The sequence below is a fragment of the Gavialis gangeticus genome, unplaced genomic scaffold (genome assembly GCF_001723915.1).
Source record: "Gavialis gangeticus isolate Ggan-Ray unplaced genomic scaffold, GavGan_comp1, whole genome shotgun sequence".
NCBI classification, from domain to species: domain Eukaryota; kingdom Metazoa; phylum Chordata; order Crocodylia; family Gavialidae; genus Gavialis; species Gavialis gangeticus.
The window spans coordinates 42525531-42545208 of NW_017729029.1; the positions used below are offsets into that span (position 1 = coordinate 42525531).

Consider the following 19678-nt stretch of genomic DNA (forward strand, 5'->3'; position numbering starts at 1 on the left):
CTTGTCAATACAGAGGCAGAAAAGGATCTTGGAGTCATCATTGATGCCAAGATGAATATGGGCTGGTAGTGTAGGGATGCAGTCAGGAAGGCCAACCGTACCTTGTCATGTATCCACAGATGTATCTCAGGTAGGTCCAAGGAAGTGATCCTCCCCCTCTATGCGGCACTGGTCAGGCCGCAGCTGGAGTACTGCATCCAGTTCTGGGTGCCGCACTTCAAGAGGGATGTGGACAACATGGAGAGGGTCCAGAGGAGGGCCACTCACATGACCAGGGGTTAGGAGGGCAGGCCCTACGAGGAGAGGCTACGGGACCTGAACCTGTTCAGCCTCCACAAGAGAAGGCTGAGGGGGGATCTAGTGGCCTGTTACAAAGTAGTCAGAGGGGATCAGCAGGCACTGGGGGAGTCCCTGTTCCCCCGAGCACTACCAGGAGTGACTAAGAATAACTGTCACAAGCTGGCAGAGGGTAGATTTAGGCTAGATATCAGGAGGCGCTACTTCACTGTCAGGGCGGCTAGGAGCTGGAACCAACTTCCAAGAGAAGTGGTGCTGGCTCCTACCCTGGGGGTCTTGAAGACAAGGCTTGACAGTCACCTTGCTGGGGTTGTTTGACCCCAGTACTCTTTCCTGCCCTGGCAGGGGTCGGACTTGATGATCTGCTCAGGTCCCTTCTGACCCTACCAACTATGAAACTATGAATTTGATGCATGCATATAAATTTGAGAGAGAAACTTTCGGCTGATTTTTTCAGTCAGAAGTTTGATTTTGAAATGAATCCTTTTGTGTTTTGGGGAGTTGCATCTGACTAAATCTCTGTGCAAATGCGCTCACTCATTTTAATGGCTATTATGGATTGAGCTAAAAAAGAACACAAATGGGAGCATTAGTGCAGTATCTAGATTAAGTGAATACGATGTATAATAAAGTACCAGAAAAAATAGCGTCATCCACAATTTGCCTTTTCCACCTCTGTCGCCTAGAGCAAACCATCAACTAGGTTTGAGCGAGCAAGTCAGTGAAGCATAGAAGAGCTGGTTTGCACTGTTGTTATCGGGTCAGAGGGCACAATTAGCACTGTAAGAAGTGAAACTCTCCCAAGCCTAAATGCTGCACTGCCACTTCTCAGCAATAACATCCAGCTGAGAAGGTACCAGAATATATGAGGGCTCATCTAAGTGCCATGCAAGCCTAAAAACTGAAGTCTAATATCTAAAGTCTTTTCTTGGCTCCTTTCGCCATAGCACCTGAGCCCCTTGGACACAATAAACAACTTTATGGCAAGGTCTAGTTCTAACCCCATTTTATAGGCAAGAAACCAGGCTCATGAAGCCAAAACAATATGGGAAATCTGTGGCAAATCAGGGAATCTGACTCAGATTTCCAGCATCCCAATCCAGGCCAGACAGTGATCCTTCCTCTCTTAACAGCTAGCTACTCTTGTCAGAATACCTGAAATCTGACAAGTATCATGAGAGAATCAGGTTTTAAGCTGCAATGGGTGATTTTAAGAGGTTTGGACAGTTTGGATCAGTTGAGATCCAAGATCTAAACTCTAACCTCGTTTTTTGGTACTTTTGGCTTCTGGCTGAAACTGGTATCTAAAACCAAAAAAAATAACAACTATCACCACACCAAATTGTGGTCATGTCAATCAAATGTTCTCAATATACAAGAATCTGCAGAGATCAAGACAGAAATGTCCAAATTCTGTGGGGTGGGGGTTGTGCTAATAAACAGTTCAGGCTGGAGCATATGAAAGTGAAGGACACATTCTGCTTTCTCTCTACTGGACATGTAGTAATTGTTCTTTATTATTTGTTCCTTGAATTTAAAGTAGAGGCCACCGAGACTGAAAATGCACCTTTTGTACTTTGCATGTTGGAAATTCTAATGGGAAACAGCAAAAATCTGCTGTATGAGCATCCCAAACTGGTTCTGACTGCATGCATCCAAATTCCATGACTCAAACCCCCAAAATCATAAAAATGGCTTTAAAAATATAAACTTTTCAAAAATAATAAATTGTGGACTCTTTTTATTTCTCTCTTGGTTTCTGAGCCTTGAGAGGTCATACTTTCCACCACCATGAAAACTAAGAGGGTCTTACATAATCACCTACCCCCAGGAGCTGGGACTTTAAAAAAAAAATAAAAAACCACTGTATGGCAAGGTATGGGATAACATCATGAGAACTGGCAATGCAGCCTTATCAGGCCATTCTATCTGGCCTGCGGGGCCCCTAAAAATTTTACAAAATTAATATTTATCTACTCCCGGCAGCAGGCATGTCATGTGGCCCTTGATGGCTTGCCAAAACTCAGTAAGCAACCCTCCACCTGAAATAATTGCCTGCCCCGAGTTAGAAAGAACTTTCATTAGGGCAGGAAGATGGGATGAAAAAAAACATTTAAATTTAGCTGACATGAGCAGAGGGTTTAATATGAACATTGGCCCTATTTGATTTCAAACGTATATTTGATTTTTCAGTACTGATAAAGTTATCGCTAGGTTTTATCTCCCAGTGGATTCTTTGTGTAATTCATTCTTCTACAGCTGTAGCCAGGTTACTATTCCAGGTATGGCCCCAAGGATTTCAAAGCTTCCTCCCCAGTAAAATCAGTAACATCAATGTAGCTAAGCCAGGCCCCCGAGAGCTCTTTGAAAGCCTAATCCATTGTGTCAGAATTATTTACAATAACCTTTCTCAGAATATATCATATTACTTGGCTTACATGTATGAAGTCACAATATCATCCAGTCGCAATAAGGAGCTCTTATGCAGAGGGGATGTTCTGTTCACACTGCTGGAGAAATAACCCTTCACTGAAGAACTAGATGAAACCTGCAAAACATTTGTGATTAAATTTTTATTGCAAAAGTATTTCTTTAAATATAGGAGTTTTACTTATTCTTTGACCGAATACTGTAACGGAATCAAAACTTCTCACCCTCAAAAAGGCTACATAAAGCTGTCCGTGTGTAAACACAGGCTTAGGAATGTTCTATCAGATTCACATTCACTAGCTGGACTTCTTAGTCTTCTAGACATGTAAAATTTTCTTTCTAGATATCTTCTTATTCCAAAATTCTAAATTTTTCTATTATAATAACATGCTTATTCTCTCTAGGTAATCATTGTGATAGGCTGCCAAGAATTGATAGTCTACTGCAATCTGTTACTGGCGGGGATGGTGCATGGGGCGCTGGAAGGCTTCCAAGGCCGAGCTTCCCCGAGCACACCTGGGCTTCCAGCGCCCCATGCACTGTTGGATCCAGTGGGTGCTGCCTGCGAGCTGCGGTTGCACCCGCACAGCTAGCACCCCACCCGGGGGCACCAATGCTGTGGAAGGAAGCCCTGGGCCCCTCTGCAGCTCAGGGGCTGTGCAAGCCGGTGGCAGCTTGAATGGGCAGGCTCTGCCAAGGGAAAAAAAAAGCCCCTGAGCTGTGGCTTACTATGGTGCTTCCCTCCTCGGTGGGGTTATCCCCCGGGCATCACCCACCCACTGGCCCCCCTTCAGCAGCTTGTTTCAGTAAGCATTGTGATTAGCTGCCAAGACAACGAAACAGAATAAACCTATTATTATTATAGATAGATTGGTTTGTGACCGGCTGTCAGGTGTTCCTGTAGACACCGTAATGGAGCTGTTTTCCCCCAACCCATTTTCAGGTCCTGGGAGGCCTGCTCTGTTTAGGCCAGTGCTGTATCTTTGTAGACAGCACCTAGCCCCAAGAAAAAGTTTCAGCCCAATCTTCCAGGGCTTATGGTTGACAGGAATCCTAAAAAATGCCCTTTCTAGGGATATTACTGCCTTCCTTTGCCAGCGATGCTGGGCAGCTCAAGAAGTGGGCAGTACAGGCAACGAAATGCTGCCAGCGGGGAAATGAAGTAATTCAGGTCCAGTAGTTTCAGCAGCTTCTGCTGTGGCCAAGAGGTCTGGAAGCTGCCCCACCTAGCAGGAGCTCCCCAAAGATAAGAAGGCAATGGTATGACTACTTGCTTTCATTCTGCCAGAGGGTGAGAAAGGGATTGGAGGTTGGCAGTTAGGAGGGCATCCAGGTATGCTTAATAGCTCCCTGCACTAGCATGGGTGAATCTGGCTCATCTTCTTTAATTTGCATCTGTTTAGGTCTGTCACTCAGCCCATTTCCTAAAACACAAGGCTCATAGGTAAACACTGCCCTATATAAGAAGCATTGTGTTTAACACCAGCATTGCCACCGCTGGAAGTGTCGGCACCATGGCAGCATGTGACAGTTCGGTGGCCATCCTCAGCCGTTCCACCTTAGATGCACTTGGACATAAAAAACAGGAACCGACAGCCCTATTCACTGTGTTTCATTTCTGCTCCACCACACAAGACATTAAATTGAGTCTCAGCTGTATCGTCTTGGAGAAAGGTGCAGAGCATTAGCAGTAGGTGGATGATTCTTTTATGTAACAAGAAAAGAAAGGCGTTGCTTTCTTAGGAGGGGAGGAGTGTTTTCACCTCACTTTCGAGTCTCCAAAGCTCCCTTTGTCCTCAGTCATTCTGAAGAGCAGGAACAGGTTCAATGTCTGGAGGGAGAATGAGCAAGATCCACAGTACTGAGTCAGGGTTATTAGAGAGGGGATGTAGTTGGTTGTAGTTAGTACCATCATGCCACATGGTTCCCACGCCTGGCGACCCCACCTCAGTTCAGTCCAAGGCTACAAATGCTGTAGTCTAGTTTTGTGCTCTCCACAGTAATGGCAAGGCCTTTAGCCTTGAGTGGGCTTAAAACTGGCCCTCTCTCCCACCTCTAGTCTGCAATGGGTGGGATCTGCTCCTAGCTCTGCTGCTGACCCACTAAGGCTTCTGCTGGGAATAACCATGCTGGGCAGATTGTTTCATTCAGCACAGCACTGAGCAAATTGCATCTAGCTAGGTGTGATGCTGGGAGGTGCTGTAACTCTGAGAAAACTCTCCAAGGAATAACTCTTTCCCTTTGGTCTCGGGGGCAAGAAGTAGCAGTACATTTTAGTTTGTTCAAGGACCAGGTAGCCCAAACAAGGGGTCTTACTGCAAAAAAAGAAAGCCTAGCCCACTACACCCACTTGCCTTGTAATAGCAGCATCTGGTTCTTTCACCACGAGATTTCAAAGTGCTTTATTATGGAGGTGAGTATCATTGACCTCATTTCACAGACAGAAAAGTAGGCCTCTGTTTTTCCTAACCCATCTCCTATAGAAAAGGGAGGCAACTTGCTTAAGGTCACTGAGCAAGACAGGGGCAAAGCCACAAGTAAAAACCGAGTGTTGGTCCCAGTCCAAGTCCCAAGCCATTTGACTATACCAGAGCCCTCATAATGTATGTCAAGAGGGTACATTTTATTCATGTTTGCCAAGTGCTTTATAATTCTTGGACCCAAATTGGTTTATTTTCAATGACTTGAGTGAGGACAGGATTAGGCCATACAGAAGTATAAAGTTTCTTTGTCTTGAAAAAGTGATCTTGTCACATTGCTTTGGGCTCTCAGTTCAGGTTTTTAAAATCCCTGATAATCCATAGAATTCCTTTTTTTTTTTTAACAATAACGAAAACCAGATTTTTTTTAAATGTAAACATTCCTCTCCAGTGTCCTGGAAAAAGTTATGCTGACACGTATTTGTCTGTATACCTCTCCAGATGTTTGGACCATAGTCAGAACAGTACTCCACTGCTTGAAAAGTAGAAACTGAGATGTAGTTTGGGTTTTGTTTGTCTGAAGTCAAGATAGATTTGCACTTTCTGGACTAATCCAGCAGTTCCCAAACTCTGACAGATTGTGCACCACCAATTTAAAATGGTACAACTTTGAAGCAATTTTTTTCAGTTCAACCTTAAGTACCACTAGCAAAATTTTGTCACATAAAATAACTATAATAAATTTGTTAACATGTACCACTGACAGCTTGTCTGTGCACCACTGATGGTACGCGTACCACAGATTGGGAACCGCTGGGCTAATCAAAGCATGCTCACATCTATGTGTGCATGTGTATAGATACAGATGTAGATATATAGATACAGATACAAAGTGAGCTTTTGTGAGCTGAAGCTCACTTCATCAGAGGCAATGAATTACAAATTACAAATTGAAATGGGCTGGAACAAATTAATCGATTTTTGCTCTCGATGTAAGTGCAACAGTGGTGAAAAGCAAGGCTGCCTCTTGCATGTTTAAGTCTGTTATCTGCTGTGTCATTTTCTGTGTTGTCATTCAGTCATCCAGGACAAAGTTGAGCACGTGTTCCCCTCATTTCTTGTCTGTGATGAAGATCTCTGTTGCCTATTCTGTGGTTGAAAGATCTGATGTGTATAGTGGGAAGGATAACTTTTTCCCTTGCCGTTGAAAGAACATTTTTTCCCTTTTTGTGTTTACTGTCTCATTAAAACTGCTGGTAGAAAAGAGGTGGGTTTTCTCCAAAAATCTCCACTTCTTGACCTTTCAAACTCACTGGAGAAAGACAAAACATTGGAACTGTAATAAAAGGGATGTTGTTTTATGGAAAAAGTAATTATCAGTTAGAAAGACAGAAACAAGCTAGAAAAAGGTTGTTAGCCTTTTCCTTCTGGCAATGTAAAGGGATACAGTCAATTTAAAAATCATATTTTGGAAGCAAATACAATTTCTCAGCCTATTAATTTATACTGTAAAAAGGGAAAGAATATTAAAAATAAAGTTTTCTCTTCAATTTTTATGTTGTTTCTTTATTTTGTTTCCTCACAGTTTGGACAATGGCTAGTAATAGAGTTAGTTGAATGTTTGCTTTTAAGTAGATTTCTTTCAGATTTTCAGTCCTGCAATATTTGAGTTGCTGATTCTAAAAAAGGAATATGTTTATTTTAAAACAACTTTCTCTTAGAAAGTTTTTAAAGCCACATGACTATTTCTGTCAGTCTTCATAAAAAAAATTATTTGTTTGTAAGCTAAACATTGAGCTCAATTTGCCTTGCTAATGTCTTTTAACCACTTTCTATTTGGGGACAGATGTAACGAATGGAGGAATTGTATTAACAGCAAGACCCACATACTTGCAAACACATTAAGAGCTTTGCTAAAACAGAAATAGCCAGCAGCTAATGGTATCTTTTAGTTTCTAAGCTGTGGATGTTTTATTTATTTGGTGAAGGAAAGAAAAATTGTGAATGTAGCTGCTCTTATTTGTTGTGTTTTGGGGCAAGCAGTGTAAATTCAGAATGTTTGCTGGCTAGTCCAAATCCTTTTAGATCGGTGGTGCCCACCCAGTGTTTGGACTCCACGGACTAGAAGAATGGCACAGGGTCAGTCCACGGGCTGGATTTGACCCCATGCACTGGGATTGGGTCTTGTACTGCCCCTGCTGTCTGGATCAAGCCCTGGGGCCCCACACCACCCCTGCCTGACCCCATGCACTGGGATTGGGGCCTCACGCCAAGTCCGCTTGGTCCTATGTGCTGGAATCAAGGCCCTTCCTGCCCTCACTCAGCCCCACACACCAGGATTGAGGTTCTGGGGCTCCATGTGTTGGAATCAGTCTCCAAGGCCCCTTATAACCACCAAGTGGCTCCATGTGCCAGGATCAGGCCCTGACGGTACCTCCATCCAACCCTGTGTGCTGGAATGGGGGCTCTGCATTGCCCCCCTGCAGCCCCATGTTCTGGTATTGGGGCCTTGAGTCCTCCCGCACCAGGATTGGGCCCTGCATGCCCAGTTAAGCCCACGAGGCCCCCATGTACCCAGATGACCCAGCACTGAGGCCTGGGTCTGGCCTGCAGCCTTGGGGCTGAGCCCCCTGTTTTACATTGTTCACCAAACTCGCACTCATTCCAAACAATTTTTGGATGATTTCTTAATTCTGTCAGCTCTCTGCATAGCAGAGGACAGCTCACAGAGTCTCTCCATGTGGAGGTAAGTGTTTTGTCCAGCTAAGGAACATTTCAGGCAAGGAAAACTTGTCATGTGAAATAAGAGAGATCAGAGAAAAGCAGCATTCCTTTACATATCATATACTGTGAAGTTTATGAAAACCTCAGTGTCCTAACAAGGCTTAGACTGCAGTGAAGTTCAGCTTCATTCAGATTTCTGAACCAGACCTATGTTGCCCTTCTTAAATCATTCACCTGGGATAAAAGGAAACAGTTTATCCCTTCTTCAAAGGATGTTTTCCTTCCAGATGAAGCCCTGACTGGTGTTATGTGAGACATGGGAAGTTTAATAGTATATCTTTGCAACAGATATTTCTCCAAGGTGGTTGATAATACATATGGCCACGTGTGCTACAGAGCATGCCCCGTCCTAATAGTTATCTTCATTTTATTACATGAGTATTATTTTCTTTGGGGTCAAAACTGACACAATTTAAATTCCATCTACCTGCAAGGGGAATTCAGCCGTATTCCATGGTCACTGTGAGCCAGCTAGGCTGTTTCAAAACTGACTTCAAAGGACCTGGAAGGTCCCCAAGGAAAGACCCTGGTACAAAGCTCCTTCCTGTTCTGCATGGGATTGGCCACAAAGGCTCTTTATTCCTCCAGTGAGAGCTCCCCATGCAATGCGCATGCTGTGATCAGGAGGTGGAGCTAAGGAACATTCGTAGCTATTTTCCTTGCAGCCACATAGCCCAATTGGCCATGGCAACCTGAACGCAATTTAGGGTGGCCCTAGTGCCTGCTACAATGATCCCAAATTTCTCTTTCCTCCCTTCCCCACTGGGAACCTCAAGATACAGATGATATGAGCTGTCCTCCAACATCCCTATGTTGGGCTCTGCAGTAACACAAGCATGGGTTCAGATCTGTTTATTAATCAGAATTGTAACCTTTCCCATTAAAAATCTGCACTGCACACCTGGAAGGGAAGCCAGTCCTGAGCATCAGGCACAGCTGAAGTGTGTTCCCACTAGCTATCTCTTCTCAGAAATAAAGATTAATAAATTAACTGAGAGATGTAATTAGCCATGCTAGACTGAACTTACACAGAAGGGAGAACAGGGTGGCACCTTATTGATTAATTCACTCAGAGAGGCATGAACTTTCATGGGTTACAGCCTACTTCATCAGATGCTAGTCCATTCATAGCATGCCAAAATAGACTGTAGCCTATGAAAACTCATACCTCTTTGAATGAGTTAGTCTATAAGATGCTACCCTGCTCTGCTTTCTGACAAATTAATAGAATTAAAGGACATCTATACACATGCCAGACATTTGCTCTGATTTGTGCTATTTAGCATGCATTGGAGCAGACTCAATTAATCAAGTCTACTGGAGCTTGCTAAATAGTACGCTCCAGCAGCCTCCATGTTACGTGTATTCAGTGTCACCTCCCTGCACTTCAAAATAGCAGCAAGGGTGCTTTAACTAATGCTCGTTGAATGAGCTTTAGTTAAACCAAGCCCCCTGCCACTTTATAGCGTGGGATACTAAATACATGTGACGCTGTGTTTGCTTTAATTAGAGCAGCTCTTGGAGCCACTTTAATTAAAGCATGCTTCCCCCCTGCATCCTGGAACATATGTAAAGACACCCGAAGTGGCCTTCTATATTGGATCCAGGCAAAGAGCACTGCAGTAGTATTGTAGTAGATGAAAAAATGTAGATGTCTATGACTGTGGAGGGTGCCACCTCTGAGAATACAAGTTGCGACCTGCTGTCATCCTTTGTTTCTCCTCCAGCATCTCTCTGTTAACTTTTCTATTGCTGCCATGGATGTCTTGATTAATAAGGCGCCTGATGCTTCCACTAATAAACATGTTGCCATTCCCTTTTCTTCCTCACAGCTATGGGTGAATCAAGAAGACGGAGTAGAGGAAGGAACCAGCGAAGTACAGAATGGCCATTTGGATCCAAGTGCCGACTGCCTCTGTCTTGGCAGAACCCTTCAGAACCGAGACCAGATGAGAGCTAATGTGATCAATGAAATCATGAGCACAGAGCGCCACTATATCAAGCACCTCAAGGACATTTGTGAGGTATGTTGGGATTGTATTAAAGGTTCAGGATAGCAGTCTTCAAATATCTGAAAGGCTGCAATAAAGAAGAAGGGCAGTATACAATAGCTTTGATTTTCAGCAAAGCAGATTTAGATTAGATATGCAGTGCTTTACCAATGCACCATAATCCTGTGTCTTCAATACGTCTTGATTTCAGACTCCTCACATGCTTCTGACAGTGCAACACAATGCTGAAATGAAGCACAATCTGCTGTCCCCAGTCCTGGACTTCTGTGAAGCTCTATCAGTTTACCTTAGTCCTGCCTTGAAGTCCCCACTGCTGTGTGCAGTACTGCCCCCTCACACTATTCATGATGTGGATCAGGCTGCAGGCCTTCCTCATGCCATTGTACCCCTTTTGAATTTACTTTCACCCTGATTTTGACCTTCTCCTGCTGATGGGGAGTTCTCAAATTCTCCTACCTACGTTCTTAACGGAGACAGGCATCTGTAGCAAATTGTCCTATGCTTGTCACTGTTGTGCGTAAAAACTTAAACTGAGGGCTCTCCAATGTTTTCACCTGGTAAAGTGAGGGTCTATTTCTTTTGAATTAGATGGATTAGGTTCCAGAAAGTTTAATGTGTGGAAAACATTCAGATGAATCCTGATTAAAAACCAAGGTGCTGTTGACTATGTGTGGTCATTAGAAATCCTAGGATAATGTTTTATGCGGGGCAATTTTTGGATTACCTTTTCCATTGATCATGCATTCCTCTCCTCTCACTACTGTCCAGCTGTGCAATGCTTGCCTCTCTATTCCTGCAGAGGTTGAGTGGCTGCCTTTCTTCCGTTGTGTGCGAATCCATGTGCTTATGTGTGTGTAATAGCGAAGCAGTATCTCTAAGTAAGGATTGAAGTTTCTGAGCATTTTCAACTAAATCTGCTAGTTAATTTGAGTTTATAATAATTAGACAATGGGACCTTTAAGAAAATGTTCCCATCATTTTTATTTTGACTAACAAATGCCTGGATTGTTATCCTTCAAACATGCCCTATAATTAAAACTCATTGCCAGCTACTTCTGAATATACGTTTGAAGCAATGAGGTTGTAATTAAGCAAAGTTATTAGCAATTTTTTTCACCATTTTCCCTATTATGTTCACAACATTTCCTTATTCAAAATGGCTGCTGTTTCTCCTTGTAAAGGTACTGAAGTGACTCATGCCCTGACTGCCCACGGAGTTTTCTCACTGTTTGAATTAAATGAATTATTTAATTATACTGTGTACAACTTGAAGAAAATTGCAGGCAGATTATCATTAGGGGTTCAAGCTGGACCTTTAGATTCTCAGCCTGGCCCTCCTTCATGGAGTTACAGTGGCTGTTATCTTCCATGTGGAATATTGCACACAGCTCATTAATCTTCTTCATTATATAACACGGAGCCGTAACTCGAACCTCAGGAACGTTAGTAAATATGCAAAATTAGACAAGGGCCCAAGTTAGGTGTCTCAAGTGTAGTGTGTTTACGGAGGAAAGTGTGATGATGTAATTAGCCTTTTGGGTGATACTGCAAGGAGGTTAATGTTTTGGGTACCATGTATACGTTTAACAGTGAGAAGCAGAAGGAAACTTGTTGTGGTGAAATGGAGTTGTTATTGTTGGAAGAACTGTTATTTAGTGGGCAATTAAGATATGCTTAGGAGGCGTCCTGTAACTTGCCATTTCCTTCTCTTTAGCAGTTGTTTTGGGAGGCTTGGAGGATGGCAAGTAGATTGAGGCCGCCTGTTAAACCCTTCTTAAAAGGAGTCTGTCTGTGGAATTAAAATTCATGCTTTCTCTTATATATCACCATATCCTCGCATGATGTAACTGGGGTAGCTGCACTGAGCTGTTTGTTTATCCCAAGCTGAGAATCCAGCACATACTTTCTCAGGTGTATTGAGATCAGTCAGGATAAAGGCACTATACAAATGCATTGATACTATGAACTTTGGTACCTTGGTACAGTCTGACAAATGGTTGGTGAATCACGCTAAAATTGAGATCGGGTTCCTAGTAATTGAAATTGGCTTCCTGCTGTCTACTAGAAGTTTAATAACAATAGCTTTCCTTTCCGACAGAAAAAATTCTACATTTTAAAAAGTTGATTTGTCTTAATTTGGGACAAAAAAAGGTTGTAATCACAAAATTTTGGTAGCAGAAACTCTAAGTAAAATTAGGAATTATCAAAGCAGTTTATGTTGGTAATTGCATATGTTTTGTTCTGATTTTGCTCACCTTTATATTTTAATTATTTTATTATAATCAGCATATATTTCTACAGAGGAAGTATTTTTGAACCAGAACATTGTTTTTTACTTTGAAGCATTGACATTTAGCATTTTGACAGTATGAAATTTTTAAACCTTTTTTTCAAGTTGAGAAATTTGTTGAAACTGACTTCTTTCCATGACAAGCTTCAAGTTTGAATTCTACCACAAAAACATATTGGCAAAAATAACTAACTCTTCTCTCTAAGCTAAATGTAGTCTTTTCTTCTGACATTTTGGGAAAAGCATGCAATGCCATTGAGGGATTGTGTTTTTATCACATGATTCACAGGCTCTTTTTTCCTCTTCACTACCCTCCTTCAGAGGATAGCGTTCTTGAGAGCTTGATTTGCTCCTTACTCTTAATGATCTCCAGTGAAGTCTATTACTTTGAACTCAGGCCACTGACAATTTTAAACATAAAATCACGTGTCCGGTCTTTGCAGAATTAATACTTTATGCCCATAAGGACTTTGAGTCACTTGATGTCTTCATTTACTTTAACCTGGCCTTGTCTTGGTGAGAAAGCAAAAATTCATCAAAACGGAAAATGGGAATTTCTGAAAGGGTGGAAGAGTTGTGAAATCTCGGTTAGAAGCCAATGAGTTTGATTCAGTTCTTGTTCTAGTTAGAAGTATTTGCATTGAAGAAGTGAAGTATTGTAACAGTTTTTCTATATATTATTTCTTTACCTCCACTGGTATTTTTTTATCTGATAAACCATGAATTTACTACTAGACAGCCTCTAATTAGGTCTTTTATTGGGCCAGATTGTCAGCTGGTTCAAGCAGACATCGCTCCACTGACTTTAGTGGACCTACACTGATTAAGGATCTGGTCCACTACATGGGAAGATGTGTGTCACCAAAACTCGTATCTTGCTCTGCATTGCACTAAGTGGAATTGAAGGATAAATCTTACCAGAAGGTGGAGTACTAAAAAGTGATACCAATGCTTTTTTTAAACCAGGGAAGACTGAAGTGAGCATTCTCATTTGCACAGTGATGGGCCATCCGTTGCTGGAAAGAAGCTCATCTTGCTTGAATTAAGCAGACAAATCAGAGCAATCTGTTTGCCCTGAGAAGGCTCTGAGACAGCTTGATCACTCCAGGCTGTATCCAAATAAGTTGACTTGACTGTGTGTTTTTGTGCTTTAGCAGAGTGTAGCTTGAGTTAAGAGCTAAGCAAGACAGCTTGATTTCCTATCTGTGCTACAGGGTGAACACAGGCAGAGGTGCTAACCTGTGCTGGGGAACGAACCTCCTTCTGACAACAAACTGACAAGGCACTGAAGTGTTGTTGACACTGCAAGTTTTATAAATTCCCCCTCATTCTTATTTATGGGACTGGAGGAAAAGCACAGCCTTGTTATAAATCAGGTAACATGAAAGCAAAAACCTGCCTGGCAGATGAAGGCGACGCATGCATTCGGATTGGGTATATCAGCATGAACCAGGTCTCATTTCTCATATATAACCAAAAACTTCTTGTAGAGTCGTTGAAACGTCTCAAGATGTGCATTTGTACTAGACTGCTGTTTGATTTGAGTGATTAAGGGCATTCAGCCTGTGGTGTCCTCTCTTAGAACATACCCAATGTCCAATAATGTATTATTATGCACTGTTATTATTACACTGAAAGTACCACATCGGAAGAACATTAAGGTCACTCAGTCAAGAACTCAAAAGCTAGGGAGTGCCAGAATTAAAATTGCCCGCTGCCTGAGCAGACTGAGATTTGTCAGAGGCATGTAACAAGGCCGAGTTTGGATGAATCTTCACAGGAACAGCAAAAGATACATCACGGACACCTTTGTCAAATATCATGCCCTTGCTGTAAAGCACGGTGGCACTAGCACTTCTCAGTTGAAGCATTGTAGGAATGTTTTAACACAGACAAAATAATGCATTTTCCTTACCTACATTATCAGAAATGCCTGAATCATTTTTTTTTAAATGTCACAAAAAATTTTAGCCTGAGGCAGACACCCAGCATGGAAAATTTCTGCTCAAACAGCTAGAGTTTGGCAAAGTAATAAGCAACTGAAAACAGGGTCTTCTAATGGGAAGTGTCAGGTAACCTTAACTGTAGGCGGCATTGCTAGCTCTACCTATGATACAACTCCATAGATGTGCACAGTATTATAAAGGTATTAGAAATGTAGTCCTTGCTTCCTAGTCTAAGGTTTTGATAGAGTAAATGTGCTGAGCACCTTCAGCTCTCGCTGATTTAAAGGGTAGAGAAGTAGGAGGAATCACGCTATGTACAGCATTGAGCATAAAGAGGAAAACTCCAAACTAAATGCAGAGAAATCCTGGAAAGCCAGTGCAGGGATTCAAACAGTGGAGGTTATATCATGAGAGCAATGGGCAAGGGAGGCGCTTTTAACTGTGACATTGTCTGCACTGAAGATGGAAGAGTGAGCTGTAGGATGATCAAAATGGAGGAGGCATGCTGGAGTTGAAAAGAGATGACTGATTACCCGGGGCAGTATTTTCCACATCAGGGTGCAGAATACAAATCAGATTAAACAAAGGTAGATAGGAGACGTGATAAAGCTTGGATAGGAAGACAGAAGAAAAGAAACATTTTTTTTAAGATAGCCCGTGTTATGAGTGACTTGGATGGATGACCTCTTCTCTGTCCTGAAGTCCTCACCCTAAAATTTTGCTCAAATCCAAGCACAGGAAAGCTCCAGGACGCGGACGATTTTCTTTTTTCTTTATAAAGCAACAGCTTTCTAGCATTCATCCAAGCGCTATCAAGGCACTAGGACAGCACTGAGCATTTTGTGGGAAATTGCAAACGTGAACGTAGACTGTCACGCTGAGTTCGTTGTTCAGGGCCGGTCATGTGAGTCCCCCCAAATGTACGGAGCCCACTGGGGTAACAAGCTGACATTATTTTGACTCATTCTGTCAGAAAGTAGGTCTATATTTTGCATGCTGCCTCTGAGCCAACCAGCATAATGTGCTGGTAACTGTGAGGGCCCTTGGTGCAGCATATAAGGCAAAAGTGTTGCTTATCATCTGTCTCCCTCAAAGGCCCATCAAATATCTGAGGAGATATTAGCCCTTCCTTAGGGCTGCTTCTCTCCTCAGACAATACGAAACTGGACAGTGACGCATCCACAAAAAATGTCAAGGGGAAAACCGTGGGCCATGGATCCTTCCCTATTAAAAAACACAGACCGGGAGTGTCAAAAAGGATGTATGGGGAATTGACTCTACAGGAACCGTACCGGCAGGGTGATCCATCCGTATGTTCATGAAGCTCCAAGTAATAATCAAACCCAGCATGTTTTCACTTTTCCCACCCCAAGGTTTGTACCCGTAGTGTACAGTCTGCTGGTGCATGAAGTCTTTCTGTACTGGGGCTGCTTACAGTGTCCTTTTTACCTGTACTTTTGCTGGGGTGATACTCTTCTACTGTGTGCTCCTTCATGAACTTGACTACCTTTGTGCTAGGCATTGTGTATTTTAGACCGCAGCTCCTTGTGGTTATGATGTCTGTGTTTCAAAAATCAGTTCTGCTGATGAGAATCATCAGTACAGATATACTTGTTATATACACCTCATGCATGATACTAGGAATATTCAGATATGTTTTAGAATAATAACAGCCTGGAAACAGAGACAGCCCAATTTTTTCCTTGCATTTAAGGCAACATGAGCTTCATTCCTGTGGTTGCTGCTGATGAATATGCATATCAAAATGGCTCTCAAACTAGGCCTATAGGTCACTAGGAGAAGTGGGCCCTACCATGATGCCCTACAGAAGGAGATATTTTGAGAACTGGGTGGTGGTCAGAGCTGAGGGATTTATCCATACAGGGAATCTCGCTCTGAACTGGTCCATAGATATGAAGAAGTCAGAGAGCCATAAAATCACAGAATAATAGAGCTGGAAGGAACCTCCTGAGGTCATCTACTCCAACACACTGCTCATGGCAGTCACTTCTACCCTGCCACATAACTTCAAGGCATGTTGCCCCCAAAATACCAAGAGCACCCAAACCTGCCACAGGTAAAGCAAGCGGATGAGGACAGTCAGTGTCTTGCCACAGCCAAGGTTACTAAAATGCACTTGAAAGATCCAACAAAGAGGCCCTTGTCGCGTGATACAAGGGAAGGCAAAACCCCCTACAATCCATACCAATCTCACCCTGGGGTAGCGCCACCTTATGACTTCCCAACCCATCTTCTTTTTTTTTCATTTCAACCTCCCACTCAGTTGAAGAAAAGAGAACGGTTCACAGTCCATGTTTCTCTGCGCACCAACCCCAGAGCTTAGAAAACTTAGCACTTACCCTCCTGCAAATACTCTCCAACTTTGGCCTACACCTTGGGGACTACATGAAAAAGTACTTTAGAAGGAGACAGTTTGTCAGCTATTTTTAGCTCTTCATTGAGCAAAGCATTCTCCAACATCTGCCCATCAGTCAGTTATCCTCTGTCACTGAGCAAACCTGATGGAAGGAGCAGGAGAAAGATGACATTGTTTTATGTAACAGAAGCAAATTTACTGGAAAAACTATGCAGCAGCCTTTCAGCTGATGCTTGCTGTGTGTTTATATATAATCTTCTGGCTCTTCCATTTGCTCACTCACGTTGGAAACCAACCAACCAAATGCACAAACTGAATACAAAGCAAAGGCTTGGGAACTTAGGATATGTATTTGTTTATTTTCCTTACAGTTGCATAGACATCTATGTGGAAATGTGCTACTTCAGCTTCTGAGTAGCATGTGACTTAGGCAAGCTGTGTGAGGGGGAAATATTCAGGATGGTAGCAAATAGCAATCCCAAGCCTGAACCTCATTTGCATATCTCTCCATGAAATGGTTTAAAAAATCAAAGTTTGTAAAGGAGGGTGTGGTGGGTGGGCCTCTCCACAGATAATTTGCAAACAAACAAAAGAGTTAATTTTTTGACTATTTTGCAACAAATAATGCACTAAGGCCTGCCAACCACGGTGCAAAAGCCAGAAAAACCCACTTAGACTTAGATGTCAGACTGAAGTTTATTTCTCTTTAACACGTGTGGGGATAGCATCGAAACGCCTCAGCCATCTTGAGCCTCCTCGGCTAAGTACAGACAGTCAAAAAGCCTGAGGCTGAATTAATTCAATCTTTGCAGATTAGTCTAAAATGCATAGATTGAACTGATGAGCAAGTGGACAGACATTCACTTTTGATTCTGAAAATGCAGCCACATGTCTGCAGTAGTGCAGGCCAGAAGCCGGTGGGTGGAGGGGGACTATAGAACATGCTTCCCTGCTTGGCTGGAGAGACAGCTTCAGCCAAGGGTTAGCCCACTCATCCTAGGAGGAGGGGATTTGTAGGGGAGGTGCAAAACATCTTGGGATGCTGGGAGACTGTGAGTTAACTTGAATATGGAGACAATGTGGGACAGAAGTTCAAAAAACTGATTTAGCTTAAATTAAATCTGATAACACATCAATTAAATCTGATACTACATTCATCCAGGTTTATCTTAAACCAGTTCTGGCCATTGTGAAAGTGGTTTATGTGCACTGAACTTCTGTTGTGTTACAGATTTGAACTAGTTTCTGATTGCTTATATTGATTTATGTGTAATTTCTATCCCTAGCTCTTGTGCTTGGGAACATGCATAGAATAAATGATGGTCTCTGTCCCAGAGACTTTATAGCACCAGCAGTTAGATAAGCTGCCTTTACTAGTAACCTGAGGAAATGTGTTCTTTTATCAGTGAAAGGCATTTTGCATAGGACCTGTCTCCTCATGCTATCTTGCCTACAGTCATTTATCCTAGACTAGAGGACCATCCTTTGAAGGGCTTTTACCTGAAACACTGAGGAAAACACTCTATTCAGTGACATTTCTGTAAAAATGTGAACTTGTTTCTGAGTTATTTGCTGCTTTATACATTTTATTTCTAGAAACTTTTACACCCTAAAGCAGTTAAATGGAAAACTGACAGGTCGGTTCCCCACAGCTCAACTCCCTGTGGATATTCAGCATCACAGCTGCAGTAGTGGCAATGTGAGATATGACTGCTTTTTACTCCTGTTAACACTGCAGAGCCAGCGTGGCTAATGTCGGGCAAGATGGAATCTATTCCCTCTTCTGCATCAGCAGCCAAGCTGTTAATTAATTTCCAATCAGCTGAACCTCTGCAAGCCTGCTGGAGACAATGGGGCTACCCAGAGGTTACTGAAGATATAATTTGGCCTCCTGAACTTGTATTACTGGTGGTGGTGCGTGGGATGGGAATAACTGCTGGGCAAACAAGATACTGAAATCACTGAGACACAATACACTTGGAATTCAGCAGAGCTATTTTTTACAGTTGTTTTTCAGTCAAGGTTCATTCTTAGGAGTTCACCAGCTCTTGATGCTTATTCATCACAGGACTGTGATAGGTTATGACACCTCGGGATTTGCTATATTAACCAGTTTTGATGTTGCAGATCGTATTAGAGCGCAGCTAGTGTGTGCGCCCAGGTACCAGGCCAAAAACCAAATTTCTTCATACACCACAGAAGTCACAGCATGCAGACAGCAGTGCATGCACAGCTGCATACACAGCTGCTCTAAAGTGAAACAAGATAAGGGAAGGTCAGATCTGGTAGTTAGAATACAGGTCTGCAAGTTAGGTAATTTAGGTTTGATTTCTGGCTCTGACATGGGCTCATTATGTTACCCTGGAAGAGTTACTTAACTTTTCTGTGCCTCAGCCTCCATCTCTAAAACAAGGATCACAACGTGTTTGTATTTCACAAGAGTCAGGGGAAGGTGCAAACATGAGCTGACTTTTGCAAAGTGTTTTACATTCTTCAGATGGGAGGCAAAATATTATTGCAAAAAATGCCTTGATTTCTATCTGACTAATATTATTTATTTGCTGAGCAACTACTGTATTTTAAAAATTGCAGGACTGCAGATCAGGTTGTTCCTGATCATGCCCTTTTAAAATTAGAATGAGAGGGGTAAATCCAAGATACGAATCATCAAGGAATTCCAAAGGAGGCACCTGAAAGACTAGAAGCTCAGATTCATTAACTATATTGGGGCATTCTATAATAAAACCCTCCTAGGCAAAGAAAGAGAAACAAGATCCTTACAAAAGACTGATGTGGTATTAGTTAAACTGGACTGTCAGGAAATTGGTCACTAATCATCAGCATGGCCAGAAATAAGTTACAAATTTGATTATCTATTTAAAGGTTTCCACCCAGGAGTTGCATGGTGAACCTTAAGGGTGCTATATTATATCTTTTGAATATTTTGTATTGTTTAACAACAGCTGGGGGTGACTCAGCAGCCACAGCTCCCAAAGTGAGCTGTTCCAGTGGAACTTCTAGAATTTCATTCTCTTGATTTCCACCCTTTGTGAAGTAAAGGACAATACAGTCACCTTGTGAGGTCCTAATATTATTGTTGTTGAAGGCTTCATTGAGGCTGG

At 42.4% G+C, this 19678-nt stretch overlaps 1 protein-coding gene across 6 annotated transcripts in view; it reads left to right on the forward strand.

The window, feature by feature from the left end:
* Positions 1 to 19678, forward strand: part of ARHGEF9 (Cdc42 guanine nucleotide exchange factor 9) — a 422470-nt gene that overhangs the window by 293009 nt on the left and 109783 nt on the right. For all 6 annotated transcript variants that reach the window (XM_019521482.1, XM_019521480.1, XM_019521485.1 and 3 more), the window contains one exon: positions 9764 to 9955. In XM_019521482.1, coding sequence (XP_019377027.1) covers positions 9764 to 9955 — 192 coding nt within the window. The remainder of the gene's footprint in view (positions 1 to 9763; positions 9956 to 19678) is intronic.